Raw genomic sequence first — 26331 nt, 5'->3', positions numbered from 1 at the left:
TATTTATACCACACAATGACAGAACTGTGAATAAAAAGTCTGTATATTAAAAATGTTTCTCAACTTAAATGACAACAATGTATTAATAAAAATATAGGCTCAAAAACCTAAAGCTGCTTTCATTGACGGTAATAACTCCTGAACTCTGCACAGCTTTTAAACACGTCACACTCACAAAACATCTATCTTCTTTTGGTTCCTCCAAAACCTGCAACACAAACAGAGCGAGTGAGTTCACGGGAAGTTACGCTGTTCGTTACAGACGTGAATGTCCAGCAATAAGAGAAAAAACACAAAATTATTGTATGTTATTTACATGTGATTTCAGCAGCAAAAGCCACTTTAAGGTTTGTCATTAACAGGACTTGACCGTTTTATACAGCTTATGGCAAAAAGGACAGATTTTAAACTTTATTATTAGTCATTTATTATTGGTTAAATATTTTTATTATTTGTTTGTCATTTAAAAAAAAAAAGGCATACAAATAAAAGTAGTAATAATGATTTAAAATAAAATAAAACGGGATCAAACGTACAAAAATAAAATATAAATTATTTTTAAAAATCTGTCAGTATAATTTAATCTTTGTCTGTGGTCCTCAAACTATGGCACAGTTACTCTCTCTACAAAAAACATGTCCTGCCAATGGATTAATGGACCACAAAGAGGGCGTGGTAAAACTGTAAACCTTATTATTATGGTTATTATTACAGATTATGTCCTGATTTAGTCCTCAGAGAAGCGCTTGATGTCTGACCTGAAGCGGTCCTGGTCCCGGAGGGTGGAGAGGGGGAGGAAGAGGAGGAGGAGGAGGTGTAAGTCGAAGTGAAGGGTCTGGAGTAATTGTTTGTGTGGCCGTAATATCCGCGACTCGGATACGGCTGGGACCTGAAATCATAAAACATGTCAGCGGAGATGGGGTTACGCCGTAGCAGGAGAAGCTCGAGTTCTGTCACTTCGAACACATTTTGTCTCATCCAAGTGGCTTCTTCAGTCCTGACGCTGCTCAAACGTCTCTGAAGGGAGGAGCCAACTACACTGAAACTTAACAACCATATTACAACCATATTTTAAGAAGCATCAGGAATGAGCTCAAATGTGTCGGTGAATGTCTTTGTCAAGGTTCAAAACGTGAATGGACCGTAACATTAACAGTCTTTTTTCCATTTTTAACAGTGCAGTTCCTCTGTTTATAACAAATGAAATACTCTAACGATGGGCTCTGTACTTACATATGCTGGATAATATATGAAATGTATTTGTGAAACGTGTTTAGGCTCAGATTCACTATCAAACAGCAGTAAAAGTTCACTGAGGCAAACAATACGCCTGCCTCATGACAGAGGGCGCTCAGGAGCCCGTGGACTGTTGCTCCGGAGCCCGCGGACTGTTGCGCTATCTCGTTTATGTCGTATTTACAACCCGGCTTATCTAATTGTAAAGGTAAGACCATAAACTTATTTTGGCTTGGAATAGACTCAATTGGAATTAAATATGTGTTATAATATGTGTCACATGTTTGTGTAAAGAATATATAGATAAGGCTGCCCCAAATAAATTGTCTGTTTGCTGTAACCCGACCCAACATTTTTCAAGTGGGTCGGTCGGTAGGCAAATTCTTCTTTTTTTTTAACTTTGAAGGCAAAAAAAAAGATAAAAATTTTGCACAGCTTTTTTGGACAGCTGTGATGTGTTTCTGTTTGTTAAACTTCAAAATGCTGTGTGTATTATTACAATCCAACTCATATTCACTTAGAAATGTGTCTAATTAGTCCGGCAGCACAGGGGCCCTCGGGTGCGCTGCGAGCCCCCGGTTCAAAAGACGCATCACCACCTCATTCATTTATGAATAAATATCTCATGTTACAACGTGGGCACCTGTGGCTTATTGACAGGGAGGGTATTGCGATCACGATACGATATATATCCCGATACACGTATATTCCGATATACAATTACCTCAATACGATACATATCTCGATACATTTTTGAAAAAAATTACCAAATGTGTCATTTATTTACTCTGAATAAGAAAATGTATGAAATGTCATGTTTATCCACAAAGCACTTATTTATAAATCCATTCTGCTCCAATAACTTCATACATCCAACCAACTGATCCAAATAGAAATATAAGGAACACATTCTAGTAAAGTTTGGCCTGATCTGAACTTGCTGCAGCAGCATCTTCTGCACAGATCAGCTCCTGCTCAGGTCCACAGCTCCTTCTCACCTCGGCCCAGACGAGCGCAGCACAAACAGCAGATCAAAAGTACTATTCCACCTCATTTGCACCTCAAACTACACTGACCTCTGGCGGCCAAACAGATATCCCAGAATTCCTCCTGTTCCCATCCCGGTCCAGAAGCCTCCTCCTGCAGGCCCAGTGTTGTGAGTAGAGCGCCCCCCGGTGTACGGATTCTGGCCCTGCGTGTAGTCACTGCTGAAGCCGTAGCTCGGGTTAGCGTCGGGATAACCTGCCAAACAACGAGCAAACATTAACACAAACCTCAGGTTATTGTATCGAATGATCAGTCTGTGAACATCCTAGAGACTCAAGGTTTGTCAAAACTGCAATTCCTTATAGGGCTGAAAAAAATAATCAGACTAGTCGACTATTCGAATAATTTAAATAATCAAAGTTCGTTATAAGTAATCGTTATATGGACTCTAAAACACAGGAAAAGTCCTATATTATATATCAAAACAGAGTCAACAATAACACAAATAATTCATACATATTGTCTATCTAGAAGCTGTTCGTCACCATATTTCAATCTTTACTTGGTTTGAAATAGCTGAAATTTGACTTCACTGAATTTCTGGGCTTTAGTGGCTCTGGAAAAAGCCTTTAAGTGCATTTGTTAATTCAACAAAATCAAAAGGACAAATAAAGCTAATATTTTAAGCAGCTGGCTGTATTTTGGCAGATTTGTTTGTAGTTATTTGACACTTAAACCAGCTCTCCGCCGTGCCAAAGCAGCATTAGACCTGACTTTACTGTAGACTTTAACCACTTCAGGCTCTGTCTCACCCCTTCACTTCAGGCTCGGTCTCACCCCTTCACTTCAGGCTCTGTCTCACCCCTTCACTTCAGGCTCTGTCTCACCCCTTCACTTCAGGCTCTGTCTCACCCCTTCACTTCAGGCTCTGTCTCACCCCTTCACTTCAGGCTCTGTCTCACCCCTTCACTTCAGGCTCTGTCTCACCCCTTCACTTCAGGCTCGGTCTCACCCCTTCACTTCAGGCTCTGTCTCACCCCTTCACTTCAGGCTCTGTCTCACCCCTTCACTTCAGGCTCTGTCTCACCCCTTCACTTCAGGCTCTGTCTCACCCCTTCACTTCAGGCTCTGTCTCACCCCCTTCACTTCAGGCTCTGTCTCACCCCTTCACTTCAGGCTCTGTCTCACCCCTTCACTTCAGGCTCGGTCTCACCCCTTCACTTCAGGCTCGGTCTCACCCCTTCACTTCAGGCTCTGTCTCACCCCTTCACTTCAGGCTCTGTCTCACCCCTTCACTTCAGGCTCTGTCTCACCCCTTCACTTCAGGCTCTGTCTCACCCCTTCACTTCAGGCTCTGTCTCACCCCTTCACTTCACGTTTCTTCCTCACGTTCCTCCCGCGTGGTCTGATCTGTGTCACTTTTGGTCTAATCTTTCATGTTCACATTGCACCAGACCTCGATCCCGAACGACACCACTTCTCTTTCCTGGACCAGCTGTTTGGGCCTGGACTTTGGACTAAATCAAATATGAAAGTTCTGAAGTGTGAACGCGCTAAAACAGATCTAGTCCAGACACAAACCGGTTTATAACTTAAAGAGTAGACCACGTTTTATCTTGCACGTGTTTTTTCTTACATTAGGTCAGGTTTTGCTTTATCTTTTGAGCAAATGAAACAAGTCTAAATGGTAACAGGCCTGAGTGTTGTGTACCTGTGCTGGTGTAGTCAGGATGGAACCCTGGAGGAGGAGGAGCAGAGACCCCGGGCTGGGACCCACCGGGCTGGGGCCCACCGGGCTGGGGCCCCGGAGTCGCAGTGTTTTGGCTGAGGAACAGTTTGTAGATCCCGAAGGCGATGAGCAGCAGCAGCACTAAACCGAGCAGGCCTCCAGAGTCGCTTCCATCCGAAGGGAACGAGCTCTGAGGCGGAGGAGACTGGGACTTGTGACCAGAGGAACCACTGAAGAAACTGGACGCAAAACCTGACAACAAAAAACAACCATGTAGAAGGTTATATCGTTTTACAAATACAGATTTTGAATTTCAGTTGGAGTTTTGTATATTTTCTATATTTTATGATGCTAGGAATAATGTTAAAAAAAGGTGTTCAGTTTTATGCAGCTAACATCTGGAGGAGTCGTCCTGAAGATGTGAGACAGGCCTCTGCTCTGACAATGTTCAACTCTAGGCTCAAAACTGTTCTGTTTACAGCGTATTTACGTAAGTATTGGAACTCCTGGAACTTTTGTCCTGTCACAAGCACAAACTCAAATACATTTTAGTGGCATTTTTTGGTGAAAGAACAATACGAAATGACGTGACGTGAAAAGAAAATCATATGTGATTTACAAATAAATTCTGAAAAGTGCAGCGTGCTAAAGTCAATACTCTGTGGAAGCACCTTTCTCTGCATTTACAGCTGCAAGTCTTTTGGGGTTCGTCTCTACCAGCTTTGACTGACATGTTTGCTCATTCTTCTTCTGTAAATCAGCTCAAGCTCAGTCAGATCTGATGGTGAGCGTTTGTGCACAGTCGTTTGAAACCGTTCCATTCCAGCTCTGTCTTTATGTTCAGGGTCGTTGTCCTGCTGAAGGTGAAGCTCTGTCCCAGCCTCAAGTCTTTTGCCCTGTATTTGGCTCCGCCCATCGTCCCATCAGCTCTGAGCAGCGTCCCTGTCCCAGCAGAAGAACCTCCATGTTTGACAGAGATGGTGTGTTCAGAGTCATGTGCCCGTCAGTTTTACACCACACAGAACATTTGGCCTTGTTCAGATGTACGTTCTGGTGGACGGCCGTGTCTTGGTAGATTTGCAGTCGTGTCATGCTCTGTCCATTCCCGGAGGATGGATTGAACAGTGACGCTGCTTTAAACTCCACATCTTGTCTCCCTGACCTGTCTGCTGTGGTCACTGGACTTCATGATGCTGTTTGATCCTCAACATTCTCTTAATCTTCTGTGGCCTTCACAGAACAGCTGCATTTATACTGAGACTAGATCACACGCAGATGGACTCTTCAATCATTAAGTCAACGTTCAATCTTTTAACATCTTCAGGAAACAAAATCATGTATTATTTTAATTTCACGTCTCAATTGTCTGTTGTTTTGTGTTGTTCTTCCACAAAAGAAATGGCAATACCATTTATAGTAGAAAAAGCTTCAGTTGTAGTCATCTGGACGACTCTCATGCAAGAGTCATTGACAATGAGATGACAACGTATAAATAAAAAAAAAAAGATTAGTAAAACAGAAAATGAACAGTATTTAGGTTTAAGCCCGTGATCATTGGTGTGAAAAAAAAAAAAAATCCCAGAAATTAAATATCAAATAAAATATCACTTTTCTGTCAAATATAGGCTATTGAATCTATTATTTAATTAATTTCACGTCATATTTATTGAGGATACAAGTGCAAACAGATGCCTGAAATAAATAAATAAATAAAAATGTTTTAAATATTACTTGGACAAGCTTGGCGGGCCCGATGTGGCCCGCGGGCCGTAGTTTGCCCACCCCTGGTCTAGATGCTGAAATATCACTTGTACCAGAGTATGCACTGTACCTCCAAACCCGCCGGAGCCCTGGTTCTGGCCCTGGTTCTTCCTGCGTCCCTCCTCCGTCAGCTCCAGCGTGTACTCCAGCCCACAGGAGCCGGTCAGGACGTACGGGTCGGACGGATGGTTGTAGCCCTCACAGCTCACATCGATGCGCCCAAAGCGGTACTTGTTATCCATGTCTGTTTTACACTCCCACTGCAAGGTAGAAGGCATTAGTTTAGGATTCTTCTAGTCGAACCTGTGTGTTTGTGCCATGAGTCCAGGGCCGGCCCAGCCTATAAGCGAACTAAGCAGCCGCGTAGGGCCCCGAGGCGTTAGTAGGGCCCCCAATCTGGCAACCCGTTTTATGCGAAGTGCAAGCGCAGCGTGTGCAACTAGTGTAGTAGCGCTGCTGGCGCGGCAGCGCACACAGCGGTAACATAACACACAAACCGCATTTATTTGTAATGACAATCTGGCAACCAAGACACCAAACCTGCGCTGATTGGGCAACTTCATTGTGCGCGAGGAGAACAAGAGCAAAACATAAACACAACAGAACGTGGTCCCTGCGTGGTCCTCATGTCCAGAGGAATATATCCCCCCGATGCCGAAAAACGAAAGAAGAAACTTCTTGACGATGTAAAGAAACTGCAAACTCAACAACACTCTCCAGGTATTGAACTTCTCTTACAAAGAGACGGTTAATGCTGCTGTTTGAAACAACACGAGTCTGTCACGTTCGCTCAGGCTGGAGGCGACGAGAGCTCTGCCCCGAGCACAATATGTGTCTGAATGAAAGATAATGAGCTTAACATTTACACCAGCCCCGTGTTAGCTGCAGGTGAGGCCGGTGAGGGGCCTCTATGCCCCGGTCACTAAGAGGCGGAGATCCGGTCCAGACGAGCGCCGTCTCGTCCAGAACCTCTGACGTGAGACTTTGGAGTGAACAGTGTGCGGCCCCTGTCCCGGGCCCCTGTCCCGGGCCCCTGTCCCGGGCCCCTGTCCCGGGCCCCTGTGCAGCCTCACTTAGAGATGAGCGGGTTTGAGTTTGCGTCCCTCTCTCTCACATCACCATGTGTGAGATCAATCGTGACTCGTGATGTCTGTTTGACTTTGACTTCTTAACGTGCAATGAGAGGAACGTAAAGGTTTATGCACGTGAGGTCCATCAGCCAATCACATCGCAGCATTGTTTCATGCAGGAGTCCAGTGTGTGGTGTTCTGATCAGAACAAACATTTATATTGTAATTAACTTTTAATAGAGCAATAAAACATTTACATTTATTTAAAAAGCATCATTAGACTATTTGTTATAAATTATAATAAACTGATAGTGAAAAATAACCAGACATATTATGATTACGTCTGTTATAGAATAATACTATATATTTTTATATAAAAGTGGCAAAGCTGCAGAAACACAGTCTCTTCACAATAGCGAGGTTTGGACCTTCACTTCTCGTTCTGTTCATTCTCTGGGAATAACATGTTTGCACTGTTTTATCAGTGTTAATTGTTAATCAAGCAATGCTTATGCCATTTGTTTAATTTAATATAACTTGTTTTGTCACTTTGGCAAGAAGGAACAGTTGGGAGCTGTAAAAGATAAATTAGTAAGGATAACTATTACTTTTACATTTTCAGTTAAAATGAATCAATTTGATCATAATTATTTTTCATAGCCAATATTGTATTGAGTAATTAAGTACACTAATGTATTAATAACTGGCTTTAATGATTTTCTCCTGGCACAGTTTCATCACATCATCATTTTATAGCATTACAACCTCAACATTTTACTCTTACTTTAGCCGGCTGGACCACATTAAAATGCACCAGAAGACCCAAAAAAGGTCTGAAAATCTCTGGCGCCCAGACCCCCCTGTTCATTAATTTAAACTAATGTGTTAATGTGGCTGTCGACCCTTAACGCCCACAAATACGCCCAAAAACATATCTGGGACGTGTGTTATTTGTACAGGGATTAGAGGTGATGTCAGCGGAATACCAAGTTGCATTGTGGGATTTAAGTTCAATATTATCATAAGTATCAATATTTGAGCTTGTGAGGTGCTGAGAATAAACTAACTGGCAAACGGATGCCCTGGAGTTTTGTTGCGCTTTGTTTGCGTTGAAGAAAGTTCCCATATGTGAATTGTTCACTGACAATGGCAATAAAACTGATTCTGATGACGTGGTGAGGGGCCCCCAAAAATGTTTTCGCTTAGGGCCCCCTGAAGGCTTGGGCCGGCCCTGCATGAGTCCAGCCTCAACATGACACAAGAACACAGGTCTGACCAGAAGAATCCTGACCTTATCAAAACGTAAGGACCTAATGAACCTAAACCCTTTCACTACAGCCACAATAGAACTCTCATTTAATTATAACAAACAATCATCAGTCATAGTTTGATAATCATAATTAATGTCCTATACAGACTCTAAAACAAACAAGCAAACAAACATACAAACAGAGCGTTTTGTAACAAAGACAGCTGCATTATTAAAAACAAATGTCAAAAAATCAAACACTACTAATTTTCATCAATAATACACTTAATTCATAAACTTTCTCTAAAAGCCTTCAGTCAGAATATTTCAACTACTAAAATAATAGCTAATTGCAGTCCTAAGTCGCAGTTTAGAGCCTGTAACATCTCTATCATTACTATTTTTGCACATCATTGAAAACTGGGACAGAGTCAGCAAATAAATGCAATTAAAAAAATTCCTTTAGTGGTTAAAAGCTAACCAATCAACCAATTAATTATACCGTTAGGATATCTCTCTTATCTTTTACTAGCTCTATAAATTGGCCTTAGACCAGTGAAAGAGCTAGTTTTAAGTAATTTATGAACTTTTGATCTAAATGTCTCTTTGTGTGTTTTAGAGTCTGTACAGTCCAGATCAAGTACAGACACGTCCAAACTGTGGGGCCAAATGCGGCCCTCAGAAAAAAATTATTGGCCCTCCGGCTTCCTGCTAAGTTGGTCCAACAACAAAAAGTAGAACTTTTTACTGTAAAATTAAACATTTTTAAACATGTTTACGTTATACCAACCTAATATTAATGTTCCAAGTCTTATTAAAAGGTGTGGACGCTCCATATAAGTTTCAAAATGGGCCCTCGATGACAAAGGTTCAGACACCCCAGAAGTATGACTATGATTATTTGATTATTAATTATTTTTCTCCACACGATTATTTCAAAAGTCAACAGTTGTTGCAGCCCTAGTAGCAGTGTTAACAGTGAAACCCATGTAATCCTCTTTGACTGGCTCACCTGCACGTCCACCCCGTCCCAGCCTTTGTTCTGACACTGGACCACGTCAGGGGCGAAGGCGTGACACCCGGCGGAGCCCCCCATACACTGCAGCTGGGGCATCGGACTCGACCGGCGCCCGGTTGTGTAGCGGTCCTTATACAGAGTCAGAACCTGGATGTCCCGCAGCAGAACACTACCTGCTGAGGAGAGAGACATGGTTTCCTTACACTGTCCTTCACTTTGTTTACATCTGTGGACTGCAGGAACCTTTAGTTGTAGTTTCTGGAGGATTTCTGACCCCAAGACTCAACCAACTCTTACAAACCTGGATTTATTTTTTTCAAATATATATTAAATGTATATTATATAAATAAATAAGATAAGCCTTTATTTGTCCCACACTGGGGAAATGCCAGTGTTGCAACACAAGGTAGGTACTAAAGTAAATAATAAAAACTGATAAAAAAAACGCTCTTATTAAACTCTTATCTAATATATATTTGGACTATTTCAGAGTCAGAAAGGGTTTAATGCCATTGTCAATGAACAGGCAGGAGGCTACAGACCGGACCAGAACCTCCTGCCACAAGAACACTTTCTTTCCCTCTGCCGTTGGATTTATGAACTATTTGGAAGAATTATGACTTTTATTTTATTTGTAAATCCGCAATTTTATACACGCCCATTTTGATATATTTTGCTATTATTATTATCCTTTGTTGTGTGTTACACTTTAATGCCAAAGCATTTTCCTAGTTTGTGAATTCTGTTCTCAGACAATGGCAATAAAGCGCTTTCCCCATTCTGATCAAAATGTGTCCATTTTAATGAACTGTTATAATAATGACATAGACAGAGGGATTCTAGTAACGTTACTACTACGTAATAGTTACAGTAGCTACTTCCGGTATATTTTTATTTTTTACTTTTTTTACTTCCTGAAATCTAAACTTGAATATTTCTTCATAAACTGCCACTTGACTGATGTTAAACATTTACCACAGGTTCTATCCCACCAAACAAAGTCATAATTAGGAAAACCTGCCTCATACGCGCTTTAATCTTTCTTTATGACATAATAAATATCCAGGAGTTCTAAACTTTGAAACGTTTCACAAACGCGCGAATAGATTCGAATTATACACCAACAATGTAATACTCTAGTACAAGAGAAAATACAGTTTGAATTGTAATATTTTATAGCTAATCGTTACATTCACTCGGTAAAATGTAAACACAGGACGTTCAAATCTTACCGTCATTCCAGCAACAAACAGGCTCCAAAAACAGAAACGCAGCTGAAAAGATTAATGCCCACTTCATCTTTGCACAATAAATCCCAAACGTGGATTCAAGCCGCAAACTATGATATCAAAGCGAAACTGCGTCGATATTATGATAGATCCATGAACTGCTTCCGCGTCATGAGTTGCTTCCTGGTTACGTCATATTGTTTCCACTCGCTGGGCCAATCAGAAACGTGCACGAGAAAAACTCAGTGTCTGATGCAAACAAAGAGTCTAAATAATAATGTCTGAATAATAATGTCTAAAGAATAAAGTCTAAATAATAAAGTCTAAATAATAATGTCTAAAGAATAAAGTCTAAATAATAAAGTCTAAATAATAATGTCTGAATAATAATGTCTAAAGAATAAAGTCTAAAGAATAAAGTCTAAATAATAATGTCTAAATAATAAAGTCTAAAGAATAAAGTCTAAATAATAATGTATAAAATATAGCCGCAAGCGGCAATGATCGGCCCTCGCCACACCGCCGCCACGCCGCAAGAGGAGGGGGCGCTAACGCGCCCCAATTGTCCTTTTATTACGCCTACTGCTGAATCTGTGACGCTGTCACATCTTCTCCCCTTTGTTTTACCATCAAAAAGCAATTTTATTTTGAATTCTTGGCAAAATGTGACTCTGTGACTCTTTGAATAAAAATGTGGTCCACATCCTGAAGATGAGTCTCACCAAATTTCAGGTTAATAGGGCTGACGCCTTAAGAGGAGTTTGTGAAAGTCTAAAGTGTAAACATGTTCTGGAGATTTCCCCATTGGAATAACATGGAAGGTTTCGGTCATCGTTACGGCAACGCCATAACAATTATGACATGGGTCTCATTGACTTTTTTGATGGGGATGCTAAAATTGAGTTGTGTGTCAAATTTCATATAATTTCGCAAAACTAAATATTTAACCTCCATATAAAATCTGTAGGGGGCGCTGTGGCGCCAAATTAATTAATTTCACTTCAAGTAGGTTTAGGGCAAAGAGTTTAACAACTGATTCTAATTTGACGCAATTCGGACTTTATCTGCGCAAACGGCAGAAATGTTAAATTTGGGAGATTTCTGAAATTCTAGCTACAGTTTGCGGCTTCGCCGCTCAGAGACCGTGACAGGTATCAATGTAATTTGGATAACTTTTGATGTCCCACTCCTCAGTAGCATTTTCACCAAATTTCAGCTTTTTAGGGCCAACGCCCTGGGAGGAGTTCGTAAAAGTACGACGTTTGGAAAAACTCCAAAGTCATGTTTAGCCATTTTTGAAGCAATATGGCCGACATTTGGTTGGGCGGACGACGTTGCCGTAATAATATTTTTTACTTCTCTTGTCACCATCTACCTCTGCGCCAAATTTCATGATTCTACGATCAGATTTTTTTTGGGTCATTTCCCATCTCAATGCATTTTTGGTACATTTGGGGGCGCTGACGCGCCAATTTTTTTATTTTAGAAAAGGGAAATAGCCAGAATGTAGAGAGGCACGATTTTTAGAGGTGTGCAAATTTTTGTGACTTTTCGTCAATGTTCACTGGGTGAAAAATAGGGGGGTTGGTCCCGAGAAGAAGAAGAAGAAGAAGAAGAAGAAGAAGAAGAAGAAGAAGAAGAAGAAGAAGAAGAAGAAGAAGAAGAAGAAGAAGAAGAAGAAGAAGAAGAAGAAGAAGAAGAAGAAGAAGAAGAAGAAGAAGAAGAAGAAGAAGAAGAAGAAGAAGAAGAAGAAGAAGAAGAAGAAGAAGAAGAAGAAGAAGAAGAAGAAGAAGAAGAAGAAGAAGAAGAAGAAGAAGAAGAAGAAGAAGAAGAAGAAGAAGAAGAAGAAGAAGAAGAAGAAGAAGAAGAAGAAGAAGAAGAAGAAGAAGAAGAAGAAGAAGAAGAAGAAGAAGAAGAAGAAGAAGAAGAAGAAGAAGAAGAAGAAGAAGAAGAAGAAGAAGAAGAAGAAGAAGAAGAAGAAGAATATTCCGATGCGAAAACAATGTTTCCCATTTTTCAAATATCATAAACTATACATTTTCGGAAAGCGCTCGCGCTTTCCTACCTCATGGTGTGGGTCCCTGGTCACTGACGGGTACTTTCGATAATTTTGAGTGGGCTCCGCCCACTTTGTGTTTTTGGCCCTCTATACAGTAATAATGTTCAATTTTTGCATTACATGCTTATATGCACGGAACATGCAAGAGATGGGGAACGTATTCGTGAGCTACTTAGCGCAAATGAGTGCTTTATATGGAGATGACGACCTTCGCGGTCGTCATCTCAATGTAAAATGCTCGTTTAGTGCGAACTTTTGCACGGGCTTCGCCCGTTTACAACGGTAATGTTCCATTTTCCTACTACTAATTAGTATGCACGGGGCGTGCATGAGTGAAGGAGTGCGTTAGTGAGCGTTTGGAAGTGGGCGAGCGCTTCGCGCTCGATTTCGTGCGCACTACGTGCGCACTTTCGCAGCCGTGCTTCGCACGGCCTTACGAGATTAATAGGCCTCTCGCCAGCTTGTGGCGCTCGGGCCTAATAATAAAGTCTAAAGAATAAAGTCTAAATAATAAAGTCTAAAGAATAAAGTCTAAATAATAAAGTCTAAAGAAGAAAGTCTAAATAATAAAGTCGAAATAATAAAGTCGAAAGAAAAAAGTCTAAAGAATAAAGTCTAAATAAAGTCGGTAATGTAACACTTGGATTCCAACCGCCATAAATCAACAACAACAACAACAACAACAACAACTTGGATACCAGACGCCATAGAACACCAAAGAAGAAGAAGAAGAAAAAGAAGAAGAAAGAAGAACGTTTTGGATTATTGACACGGTTTACATCATCTCTATTCTACATCTATTTGGGGGGAAAAGTGTGATAAGCACTTCATAATACTACAACAGTTTGTAATAGATTCATGGGCAAAAGACAATATAATAATAACCCTAACTATAAAAAATATTCAAAAGTACAAAAAAACCTGAACTCCATTAAATAAACATAGTTAACTGGAGTATATAATGTGACATACGTTCATAAGTTTCAATGGCCTACATACAACTGAAAATCTTATCTCAAATCTTAACACAAAGAAACTAGCAAAATGTTACCACTATTGCAAAGAAAAATAAGTTTATCATAAATATTGAGCACAAGAAAATATATATATATATATATATTTTAATGTATTAAGCCATAGTAATTCTTGCAACAGGATCAACCATAAACTGAATTGCAAAGTGAGTTTTAGTGAAGGGCATTACAGTAATAAAAATGTCTTGCATACCAATATGTACTATCATTGTCCTAATCTACAATCGTCGTTTTGTTTGGAATTTGACACATTTGATGAAATAACCCAGGTGCCTTCTCGTGTTTTCTGCATTTAAAAAGGCTCTTATTGTTCATTCTTACTCACTTTTTAACTACAACAACTCCATGTTCTTTCAAGCCTCAAAAGACCATTTTTAACAACTATTATAAACAAACTTAACACAGATACTGCATTTCTAAACTATACTTAGCTCCTCCAAACTCACTCTAATGAGTATTTTTAAGAATAACAACATGGGAGGTGGTTTGAAGGTGATCACATTCTTTACTGACAGTAAGGTCTTGAGTTCAATTCCCGGGCTTCTGTGTTTTCTCTAGGCTTCCTTCATCAGGTCATTTCTCTTGTGGATCAATAAAGTTTGTTTAAGTCAAACTAAAATACGGGTCCGTCACCGCAATTACTTCACCATGAGGGGGGGACATGATATTTCCCCATGTGTGGACAATAAAGGAATATCTTATCTTATCTTATGCATTTGGTGTTACTTTATTAGCACCTAACCATAGTATAACATGTGAGGCCTCTTCAGCTCAATTGTGCTTTATCGTGCTATATATTTATGGTGTTGTATGTAATATAAGTGGTGATTTAGAAAATACCTTTACTTAAAGTATAGTATTTAATTATAAAGTCTTGGAAGTCTATGTGTTTCCTTTTATGTGAAACACTTTGGTCAGGTGAAGTTTAACTGAGCCATATGAATAAAGTTGAAACAAAAATGGTCATAAACACTGACAATCATCGCAATAAAATACCTTTGTTTGACCATTGATTTAAATATAATTACATTGGGATGTCCAATTAACAAAATCTAAAATTGTGATTAAATTACTTCAATCCAAAAATGTCCCAAAAAAAAATGGGATATTCCAGTGTTACACAAACAATAGTAACATGTAATAATGACACTTTGCAAGTAAGGCAAACTTAAAGACTACAACATGATTATATACAATGTTTAAACTGTCTATAGGCAGCATATAATAGCAGGTCAAGTGACTTCAGTGATGTACCAGTGATTCACTTGTTATTGCACAGTATTGCTGTGTGCAATGTGGGATCGAAAAACAAGTTACGAGTAGTCAAACGTTGTTAAAAACTAACACTGAGGGATATACTATTATATTTTTATACATTATATTTGGGGAAACACATCTGATATCTAAATTAGAATTTGATGTAATTGTGTTTTCTTCCCAAACACAAATCAGAAAAAAAAAATATATATTTAAAAGGCGTGGTAGAAGTAAATGTAACCCAGTATCTATGAATATAATAAAGATAGCATCATCCATCCATCCATCCATCCATTTTCTACCGCTTGTTCCCTTTCGGGGTCGCGGGTGACTGGAGCCTATCCCAGTGACTTCGGGCCTTAGGCGGGGTACACCCTGGACAGTGGCCAACTTGTCACAGGGCCAACACAGAGACACAGACAGTTCACTCTCACATTCATTCGGGCCAATTTAGAGTCACCAATTTTACCTAACACATGCTTGTCTTTGGACGGTGGGAGGAGCCGGAGAACCCGGAGAGAACCCACGGTAACACGGGGAGAACATGCAGACTCCACCCAGAGAGATCATGTGATGTTGGTCTGATCCGGGAAACGAACCCACGATCTCCTTCTTGGGAGACAAGAGCGCTAACCGCCTTTGCCACCGTGCACCCAGTATGTAATCATAATGATGTAAATAACTGCAGTGCCATTTTGAAAACAAAAAACCCACTCATTTGGATTTTGGTGTATCATTTTAATGTACTCTCACAGGTCGGTGAACAAGGTACAAGTTTTGTCGCTCACGGTACTAAATCACACATCCATTGATAGTATAAATAGCCAAACTAAAAGTAATAGTACACATTTTCAAATACATAAAATCATCATCAAGTATCGAAGTCTTTAAGTTACTGACAAAAAAAAAATAAAAAAGGCATACAAAATATAGCAGACGTTGGAAGTCCAGTTTGAAGCTAAAGAAAAGAATAAAGAACGCAAATAAATGGGGAAAACTAAAAACAGAATCACATTTTGGACATGGCAGTAACTTGGTAAACAAAAGGGTTCGATAGGAAAATAACAGCTCCTAGACTTCGCTCAACAAATATGCAACGTTTAAGCATTTTATAGTAAAAAACTGTACTGAAAGGGCATAATTGTTAAGACTTCCTGCACGAGACGAAGGCAACAATTTGTTTCTTTTTTTTTTTTCTTTAGTTTTTGTTCTGAGTAGAAAAACCAAACACCTTTCTAAATGCCAGCCAGTTGGTGCACTTCGATTGTAAGGCATTTATGGATGTGAATTCTAAGGAAGGCATAGCTCTTTCTAATCAGTCACCACAAATTCATTTAAAAAGGGACAATACCAGACAAGGTGTGTTCACATTCTAGATATTTATATATTTTAATGCCAAGAATTTAGATGAAGGCAGTAGACACAATATTACTCGACACATTTTTGAAAATACAAACAATTTAACCCAATATCATGACCATTCCATTTTGTTGCGCATTTACAATTCATATTATTCTTACCATTATAATGCATTGCTGCAGTTCATGTAACTATTTAAAAATTTTCCCTGAATTAAAATAACGTTGTGGAGCTCCTCATATAATATGCCAGGTTTAAATAAAGGCTTTTAAACTTCAACCCGTCGGGAGGGCCTTGGTTTTATTTCCGTCTCTTATTTTGATATCCTTGGCAGACTATAATCTTGATTTAATTTCCCCATTGCACGACAAAAGGTTTTCTCATCTCATTAACCATAAACTATCTTAAACTTTTGGCTTAATCGTGAAACCATTTTGAAAACAGATTATATATCAACACTGCTGTATCAAGTCAGTAGTTTAATGTTAATTTGTTACATAGAGATAAGATAAGATAAGATAAGATATTCCTTTATTGAGTATGGGTTAAATGGGGAAACATTTTGAAAAATTAAAATAAAAAATGTTTTGTATTAATTGCCAAAATCTTTGAATGAAATTTATTTTTGAAAAGCTCTAAGATGTCTACTTTACATCACCGAGAGAAAATATCAGAACTATTACACACAAGGACGTTGGTATTCCTTCTCAAACTCATGTTGGTTTCAAGTCATTCTTTTGGAGGTGCAAATGGTCAAATGAGACACTACAGACAAATAAAAAAAATCATAAAAAGCAGCAACTGTATTCCCCATTTGGTTAAAAAGTGCGCGTCTTCGAGACATGCCGGCCGGGCCTGTGCACGAGTGTGAAAACCTTGATTTGCTTAAACTTTTTCACTTTCATATCATTTGTCACGTATCCAAACATAATCTCATATCATTTTTGAACCCTGCACACATCAATGATTAGTATCAGGGTAAATCGAAAGTTCGAGAATGACAAGAATCATTCCATACTCGCCCTACTGTATTTGACCGTTGCAGATGGACATTAAAACCGCCCTAGTTATAATCTTATGTGGCCAATAGGTCCAATAATAGTAGATTTGGAGACTAAACCCATGAGATCTTCAAATTACTAAAACGTGATTGCAGACAGAAAAGCATCAAGCCATAGAATGTATACAGTAAAGTTGTAGGTCCAATTGCGAAGGAACAAATTGAGGATTTTGGCGACTTCTTTTAGTATTAATTACATCAATATTGGGTCCTACACTTCATCTTTTACATTGACACAATCTAAGAAAGTGAACGCAACCCATTTTTGAAGAACAGGGAACAGACTGGCCAATTCAAATATGTATAATCCAACATCTTACATTGATTCATGCTGCCTTTTCTCATCTTTTAATGGGCACACTTAGGGACTGTTCGCTCTATTTTGACACGTTTTGATACCTGGAGGAGGAAGGAATCATTGATAAAAAGTTGCGCATGGAATTTCTAAACAAAAGTACTTCAACACAATGTAATAAAGATATAAGCCTGCCAGTGAAGCGCTAGCCAGGACTTTCATGGTTATAAGTTGGTTGGCTCGAATTTTGGCTGTCGGTTTTTTTTTTTGTATTTTCTGAATATGCTATTTTTACTGGATGCAGCAGTTGTTGCGATGGCCGTTGGAGTCCTTGAAGCGCAGGCGCATCTTTGGACGATATTTCTCCAGATAGAATAACTGCTTACTGTTGAAGGCTCCTCGACGCTTCCTGGAAGAGACAAACAAGTGAGATCGTTTCAAAACTACGAGCTGTGACGGATCAAATATGAGCAGCAGAGGATAAAGGTCTAAATTATTACTGTTTGACTACAATAAATGACAATGACACATTTATTTTTATTCATCTTAAAAAGTTTGTTGCACTGGCAGCAACCTTTATTTTTCTACATTTGAAACGTATAAGTTTGAATAATAGCACGCATTTACTCATTGTAATTCTTTATTTTAGCCCAGTTTTAGTCCCTTGGTTTGGACCCCAGTTTAAGTTCTTTGGTTAAGTCCAGGGGTGTCCAAACCTTTTTCATTGAGGGCAGCATTTTGAAACTTATGTGGAGCAGAGGGCCACAAACAACCCGACAATGTTGTATTTATCATTTGAAATTTAGCATTTCACATTATTTTGATGAGCCTCCGCCCCTTTATTAAGACTTGGAACATTAATATTAGGTTGGTCGTTGCCCCGGGCCGTAGTTTGGACATGCCTGGTTTAGACCCCAGTTTAAGTCCCCAGTTTAGACCCGTTATCAAAATGAGTTAGCTCAATTGCCTTTGTTTACAGCCTGACCGTTCAAATCTAACTCTGTAAAGTAGTTTGTGGAAGTTATATTTGGCCACAGACAAAGCAATTTAGAGAGGATTCTAAAAACATTGGTAATAATTGTCCAACACAACCACCGCATTTGAAACGCAGTGTAATCAGGCATGACATGAACAACATGAATGATTTGCTGCATGAGTAAGAGCGGTGAGTCAGTGATGAGTCAGTGATGAGTCATGGCTTCACTTTTCTGTAGATCCAGATCGTGCTGTGGACACTTTGTTTTGTACAAGGTGAACTTCCTCTAGTCATCAAAAGCATTCAAACTGGGTCATTTGCACTGGTCGTCTTGTACTTTGTTTAACGGCCAAAGTATTTTAACACTCTTTCTGCGTCTGTCTCATAACAAAACAATGAAAGAAAAGGCATAAACTTACTGTCGAATGAACTGGACAGCATCTTCGTATTTCATCCCACATTCGATCAAAGCGAGTGCCACCAGAACAGGAGCTCTGCCAAAGGCAAATGTCAAGGTAAGAAAAACATACTAAAGTCTGCAGATGAATAGAATTAGAGCTGCACTTGACTAATGCTCCTGTGCAACTTGAAATGGCTTCACCTTAAACATGACCAAATCAGACCATATGGTTAAAAAACTTGACAATTTTTCAGAGCGCACTGGTTGAAAACTAAAAGAAGGCGGGGCATAAGGATCTCATGCAAAAATTCATGCTCATAAGTGAGGCAGATTAAACTCGCTTCACATAACCACAGGCATATGTGCCGAGCACTCCACCACGAGCAGCACTCTATCGATTAGTTGTTTAGATGGCTAAAGGTCCACAAATCAGATATTTACCACCGCTTGAGATCATCGTTTTTTCACTTGTTTTGTCACTTTGGGGTAATTCCTGCTTTTTTGTATCGTTCAGAAAATAATAATTTGTTGTAGATTTGTTGTGCAGCAATTGTCAGGTTTGTCATCAAAACTTTAATAATGATAACATAACAGACACATACAAAATCATTCCTGTTGGACGGCAACATCTCATCATAAATACACAATAAATCCCATTCAATTGCGGGAAAGACAGATCCTTTGTTCAGAATGTGGAAGCTGAAAGCTGTGGAGTCTGGACAGAGGGAGGAGACTGTTCATATGAAGGAGTCACAGCTCACACACTGCACCTGCCTCCAGTCCATCAGGGAACTCACTTCAGCCTTAAAGATTTGGTCAACTAAGAAACCATCAATCGAGTAAACGGCTAAAGGACGACAGCTCTGTTTGGAACATTTGAAGACAATATTTATAACAAAGTGGTACAGCAGTACATTATGGCCATCTCCACATCTCCACAGGAATTATATATTGTTCCTAAAAGGAGGTGAGCAGTCGATTCATTGGTCGACCAAGATTTTTATTAGAATTAATGATTCTTTTATTTATATTAAAGATTCATATTAACCACATGGCATGGAGAGAGAGAGTTTGCTGGAGTTTGAGCAATTAATGACATTATTCTACCTTTTTACAGATAAATGTGCCGTTTATAAGACTTTGGCCACGTTCCTTTTAGACAACTTATCGATGCACGAGGAGGTCTATAGTCAACAAAGACTTTTTTCCAGTGGATTGCAGCCCTTATTGTCACAGGAATGAGAGAACTATTCAACCTTTATCACCACATCCCCCAGCCCCAGTTCATAATCATGCTATGCCACTTCCCAGCTTTTCACAGAGAGATCGGTTCATATACATTAAGTATTCTTCTCACCTGCCCAGACCTGCCACACAGTGCACAGCGACGCAGCAGCCGGGCTCCTCCCTGAACTTCAGCTTGAGCAGGTTCAGCCAATCGTCCACGATCTGGTTGGACGGAGGCGCTCCATCGTCGAACGGCCAATCCTGGAGCAGCACAGAGCAGAGGAAGTGGTGTCAGAGGCGGTCGCTCGGAAACCCAAACAAAGAAGCGAAAGGCTGAGCTCACAGCAGGAAAAGAGCGATGTTAGTGAAGACGAGGCGAGAGGGGCCGAGACAAACTGCACCGCTGACATCTAAGCTTTTCTCTGCCGCGTCTGAACAAGTCTAAAACCGGGCTAAATTAGGGGTAAAACAGGACTACACTATTGCTACGTTCTAAACATGGACCAGCTCAAAATATTACAAAATGTGGGATGAATTTACTCTATATTTAATAAACAAATCCACAACCCACAGTTTGAGTTGGACATTTAGCCTGATAACTAAAACATGCTCCGGGAAAACTACTTTTTGCACAAGCACAAGTTTGATTGTACATTTGTCCAATGGAATTTAAAGCTGGAGTTCCTGATTTTTCAACTGCAAAAGGAGGAAGAATCTATGACCACTTTCTTACTCTCCTTTGGCACATAGTTTATCTCCGTAGGCATGCTTTTTCTGCCAAGTGTAAAGCTGCGGGGACGGCTACGGGGGCCGGCTACGGGGGACGGCTACGGGGGACGGCTACGGGGGACGGCTACGGGGGACGGCTACGGGGGACGGCTACGGGGGACGGCTACGGGGGACGGCTACGGGGGACGGCTACGGGGACAGCTTTGGGGCCGCCTACGGGGACAGCTTTGGGGCCGCCTACGGGGACAGCTTTGGGGCCGCCTACGGGGACAGCTTTGGGGCCGCCTACGGGGACAGCTTTGGGGCCGCCTACGGGGACAGCTTTGGGGCCGCCTACGGGGACAGCTTTGGGGACAGCTACGGGCCGCCTACGGGGACAGCTTTGGGGCCGCCTACGGGGACAGCTTTGGGGACAGCTACGGGCCGCCTACGGGGACAGCTTTGGGGCCGCCTACGGGGACAGCTTTGGGGCCGCCTACGGGGACAGCTTTGGGGCCGCCTACGGGGACAGCTTTGGGGCCGCCTGCGGGACACCTTCAGCTTTTCACAGACAGAAGTGAAACTGGGGCAAACCACCAAAGCTCAGTCACAGCGATGTTTACAGCTCTTAATGTCGGGTTGACGAGAAATACAAGACTATTATTAGCTGAACTGAAAACGGAAGAATACAAGTCAGGTGCCCAGCTCTTTCTTCTTGTAAACAAGTCAGTTGTGCTTGTGTAAGTTTGACTGTAGTGACTCACCAGGACCTGGATCCCCTCCTTCACCACCAGAGTGGCATCATACGTGGCCTCGCACACCCTCACCACGGTGGTCACTCCATACTTCTTCAGCTCCTGTCATTAAAGCAGAACAATGACACTCACAAACATGTTCATAACTCCACAGGTTGTGTTCAGGCTCTACAGGTCAAGGAGGGCTGCAATTATTTTGTATTATTTGTTTAGATTAATCAACTAGTAAAACTATTGAACGTTGAGACTTTTTCAATACATTTAAAAAAAAAAAAAAAGTGTATTATTGATGAAAATCAGAAAGTTTATTTTTGATATTTTGATGTAAAAATAAATGGCTACCGTCTTTGCTATAGAAACGTCTTTTTGGGTGCGTTTTAGAGTCTGTACAGAACATTTATCATTAGCAAAACACAAGTATAATTATTAGTTTGTTAATCATTGCAGCAGTTCAGATTGTTTCTCAAGCTAAAATGCAAAGTTCAGTTCACTTGTGATTTAAATTATATCTGGAGGGATTTGAACCTCGTCCTCACTATATTTTGCTCTATTCGTGCCAACAGGGAACTAAAGACAACCAATTTGATAAGCTCCATAACCCAAGTCAAGATTTACACTTTGAGACTTCAGGCGAGACGCTGCAGATGAAGGGGAAAATATTTTAATTTAGAGAAATGTCCATCAATGTGAGAGTTGGAGAGAAGGGCAGGCACAAGAAGCCAAATAACAAATCTGTCTCTCTTATTCTGTGCTTGGATGTCGAGAGCTTTTTTTGTTTTGTTTTAACCAAACAACAATAATAAAAAAAGAAAAGAAAATCAACTTGAAATAAATTCAAAACATGCATAAAGCAATTTTATGTGTAAAAAAATTGCACACATTTGGTGCATATGAATCTGAAAAATGGACAGAGCAAGGTTTAGAATGATTTGAAATTATTTTGTTGATGTATTAGATTAGACAAGTATTTATAGAGGGGATTTTGGATTTCTTATTTTACTGAAAATTGGTGTAAAATTTCACCTTATTTTTGGAGGACGTAAAATGATAAATCAAGCTTGGATTTAGATACAAACAAATCCTTCTGTTTGATCCTAGTTGTATGCATTTGGAGAAAACGGCTTTTAGTTACAACGTCCCAGAGAGATCTATGGATGGAAGTGATTCAATGAAAGAATCTAAACATCTTTAAAAAGGTGCAGATTGGATTATGTTGTCATTTCCAAGTGAAGGCTTTTATGTTTAGGGGGTTAAAATGACCAAAAACTGTGTCTCCCTCAACTTCAAATCCTTCCAAGTCTGTGGCAAACACCTGCATTTGAACACAACCCATTGCAAACCCTGCAGCAGTTCCTCACAGCCGCTCAGCGCGTTCTCTCACCTCAATGAACTTGTTCAGCGTGGCGTTGGTGGGATTGTGGGTGATCAGGAACCTCATGTTTTTGTAGGTGATCTCCACTGGGGCCGGTCTGTTCATACGAGCCATTTTGACAACGGAAAAGTAAACTAGAAAATGTAACAAAAGCCAAATGTCTCGTACGGAGCAACAACAGAAAAAGCGCGGATGTAAACACTTTAAGACGTGGAGGGAATGCCACAGGATAACGACAGATGGGTCAAAATCCTCCAGGCTTCTTTCAAAAACAATTGGGGACGAGTAGACGAAGGCGGCGACTGTAGCGTTAGAGTCGGGGCGATATCGAAGAGTTGGAAGCCGGGAAAAAAGGGCGGACAATCAGAACCAAAAAAGATTTCTGGACGAAAATAAAACGGGAAAATAAAGAAAAAACAAGGCTGGTTCCACCTTATTGCGGCCAGGTGGAGGGCAGTGTGCAGCGGTTGGAGTTACCCCATCCAGACAGAGTTGTCGCTGGTTCGGGGAGGGTGGGCCGGTCCTGCCTGCGACGCGGGGTACCCTCCTGTGGCTCAAGTGTGGCGGCGGCTGGATGGCGAGTTTGGCCGTTCACTCGTCTGCATCTACGACGTGCTGTGCCTGGCAGTAGTCTCCACTGCCCTTCAGAAACTCCATAAATGTGTGACCCAGAACACCACAGAACTGCTGCAGGACACAGGGGAGAACACCGGGGGGTTAGCGAGCGGCAGCAGCAGCAGCAGCAGCAGCAGCAGCAGCAGCAGCAGCAGCAGCAGCAGCAGCAGCAGCAGCATTTTAGATCAATATCCCGACTTTAAAGAATGTGAAAAAGGGACAGGAAAGAAACGCCAACGAACTGATCCGACACGTGCAATACATGCGTTCGCGGTGACGTCGTACAGCCGGGACTTCCCTGTAGCGGAATTTTGAAAAGGGCACGCGATATATAAAAACCAACACGACTGCATCCTTTTCTACGACATCATGAGCTACGAATACTTTGATTCTTTAGACGATAACGGCAAAACTAAGGCACACGACAAAGCTCTCATTTCTTGGTCAGTCAACAGAGCGATGTCCTGACAGATTAAGCAGGTTTTTGGCATTTTGGCCCCATATTTCCTGGATTTCGTATGTAGTAGATGCGCTGTTGTGCCCCTTTCAAAATGGCGGACTCGGTTGCCGCTGCACAAGTTCCCGGATGAGCGAACACATGTATTATCCAACACTGACTTCGAGTTGGCCCTTAAGACACATCTGCACATAAAACTAGGACTGCCGTTGAGCAAGACCCGCTCAGACGCCGCTCAGACGCAGACGCCGCTCTGAACGGGTGCTAATCCAGAGTGCGGCTCCATATCATCGCGATAGATTTAGCATTTGCGATATTCATTCTTGCATTAGCCAATAACAAGATTTATTGACACCTGACAGCAATATATTGTAGTATCCAAGAAAAACTTTGGATAGAGTGATTTACAAACGCTGTCCTCCACATTTAGGCCTTGGATGGAGATGGGACCATAAACAATATTATAGGTTATTCATCGCAAAAGAGCGTTGACAATAATTGTTTGCGTTGCATTTAAATCGTGATAAATCGCCAGCAAATATAAATCGCCATTTTATCACAAGATTGGCAGAAGAAGAAAAAAGAACTACTCATTACGATACTTAACTTCCATAACTTCCAACTCAATTTCGAAACTAAGGAATAAACTGGATTCTGGGATCAACATTTGTATCAAGGTTTTAAACAATAGACTGACAAACAAGATCATTCTAAAACTACTCAGGAAGTGTCATTGTAAAGAATCGATACGGGATCAAATGAGTATCTAGTTTTGATTAAAGTTTTAGTATCGATTAGCATCCGATTTCCAATACTTTTGACAGCCATGCAACAAAATATGCTTCTATAACGGTCGTTTAAGCATTCATTATATTTAAAAACGACATTATCAAAATAATCGCTAAACATGTTATGGATATTAATAGTCAATTGTAATTTTTTGGCCATGATATTTGTGCTCAAAAATGTCAACACAGGTCTTGGCATGTTTTAAAATCCAAGCAAATGGAAGTATTAATGAAACATCCCAGGAAATGATTCAGCTTGAGCCTTGAATCTTCATTTATTGTCCATTTATTGTGCATTTATTGTCCAGTTTTCCCTGCTTCCTGCCCTGCTGTTACTGTACATGGACTTTCTGATCCTGGATCGTGCGGATGTGTCACTTGTAACATGTAGGTCACATTCATCTGCGCAAAGAGGCCCCCACTATCTGCGCAAAGAGGCCCCAAGCCAGGCTCCTGCACCTTCAAACTCGCACTCACTAAACCGTTTCTCTCTCTCGCTCACTCTCTGCCATTTTGTGCTCCCACATCTGATACCGGGGAACTGCGCTTTCCGCCAAGTCCGATTTCCCTCCAGCCCCCAGTCGTGTAATTGACGTTTGATGAGATAAAGAAAGCAGCCATTACACAAGCTCATGAATCTGCTTAGGAACTGGCCCCTGACACGACCACAGTGACAGTCAACAACATGGGAAACAGCCCACAACGCGTTTAAGTTGATTAAGAGGTTAAAAAGGGGGGGGGGGAGGCTAATTACACGAAGCTTGACATGTACAATCATTCGTTATCTTTTGAAATGCAACATAAAAAGCAATGTGTGCGTAAAAAAAGACAATTTGGATAAAGTGGGAGACGGACAAACCGGTATCAAGCCGCAAACGGTGCAATAATAATGCGCACGACGCCAAACGCAAACGGCAGAAACGTGCCAAAAGTGGGGCATCGTGGACGGAACGCGTTTTTTTGGGGTGTCGTTTATTTTTCGGGGGGGTTTCTGTGTAAATGTGTCGGTTGAAGGCGCAGGAGAGCGGCGGAGTGCGGGGCTTTGTGTGCGCGGACCGTGGGCGCCATCACGCAGCGCTAGAGGCCCTTAAGGTGTAGTCCAGGGCGACGCCAAAACAACATTACCCGACGGTTCGACGCACGGAACACGACGCAAATGTCACCGCCGCGAACCGCGCGTCCGCCCGCGACGCCGTGGGTCAATGTCACGCGCGGGCCTTTCGCGAAATCTATTGTTTTTTACGACAAAAGAAACTTGCAGGCCACCGTCTCGTCTCCGCCGGAGCGGCCAGCTGCTGCTGCCGCTGCTGCTAAACCGTGGGATAAAAGCGCAGATTGCACACGTTTCAGATTAAAGTGTGTAAATGCAGAGCGGAAGGCCGTGTACTTACTGGGATGTGCTTACTCATTGAAGATTGTAGCTTAATCATACAGCCGGTTCCCAGAAAAAGGTAAAAATATAGACGTGTTCTCCACCATACAGCCGGGTGCTGTGTGTCCGAGCGGAGCCGAAGTCTCCTGGGCTCGGCTTTTTCCGGAGAATCCGAAGAGTCAAGCGGGCCGGAAACGGGAATGCGCACGGGTGTACGGGCTTCAAAATAAGACTCTGCAAAATACACAAAGCGTTTGTGATTGAGCCCAATGTTCTTGCAGTTTGGGGGGCCCGCCTGTCCCTCTCTCCCAGGCTCTG

General features: G+C 41.2%; 2 protein-coding genes across 4 annotated transcripts; both read right to left on the bottom strand.

Annotated features, from left to right (window-relative positions):
- Window positions 1–160: 160 nt before the first annotated feature.
- On the bottom strand, window positions 161–10411 carry saraf (store-operated calcium entry-associated regulatory factor). 2 transcript variants are annotated; one of them, XM_072463908.1, is made up of 7 exons: window positions 10283–10411; window positions 9045–9226; window positions 5784–5973; window positions 3935–4204; window positions 2313–2478; window positions 759–889; window positions 161–208 (listed from the first exon to the last, which is right to left on the bottom strand). In XM_072463908.1, exons 1-7 carry the CDS (start codon window positions 10347–10349, stop codon window positions 183–185), a joined length of 1032 nt encoding a protein of 343 aa, XP_072320009.1. In that variant the 5' UTR covers window positions 10350–10411; the 3' UTR covers window positions 161–182. The 2 variants fall into 2 exon arrangements, with proteins under 2 accessions (XP_072320009.1, XP_072320011.1); XM_072463910.1 differs by having other exon boundaries at window positions 9045–9223; window positions 10283–10409.
- A 4941-nt stretch (window positions 10412–15352) lies between these two features.
- Window positions 15353–23072, bottom strand: ptp4a1 (protein tyrosine phosphatase 4A1). Of its 2 annotated transcripts, none has more exons than XM_072462444.1 (5): window positions 22791–23072; window positions 21419–21511; window positions 20077–20207; window positions 18739–18813; window positions 15353–17752 (listed from the first exon to the last, which is right to left on the bottom strand). In XM_072462444.1, exons 1-5 carry the CDS (start codon window positions 22893–22895, stop codon window positions 17635–17637), a joined length of 522 nt encoding a protein of 173 aa, XP_072318545.1. In that variant the 5' UTR covers window positions 22896–23072; the 3' UTR covers window positions 15353–17634. The 2 variants fall into 2 exon arrangements, with proteins under 2 accessions (XP_072318545.1, XP_072318546.1); XM_072462445.1 differs by having other exon boundaries at window positions 15353–17748; window positions 22791–23047.
- Window positions 23073–26331: the final 3259 nt, after the last annotated feature.

This window comes from Eucyclogobius newberryi, unplaced genomic scaffold (assembly GCF_026437365.1).
Source record: "Eucyclogobius newberryi isolate DKJ021-1_F unplaced genomic scaffold, fEucNew1.0.hap1 SCAF_4, whole genome shotgun sequence".
NCBI lineage: Eukaryota > Metazoa > Chordata > Actinopteri > Gobiiformes > Gobiidae > Eucyclogobius > Eucyclogobius newberryi.
This window is presented reverse-complemented; position numbering and strand designations above follow the sequence as displayed.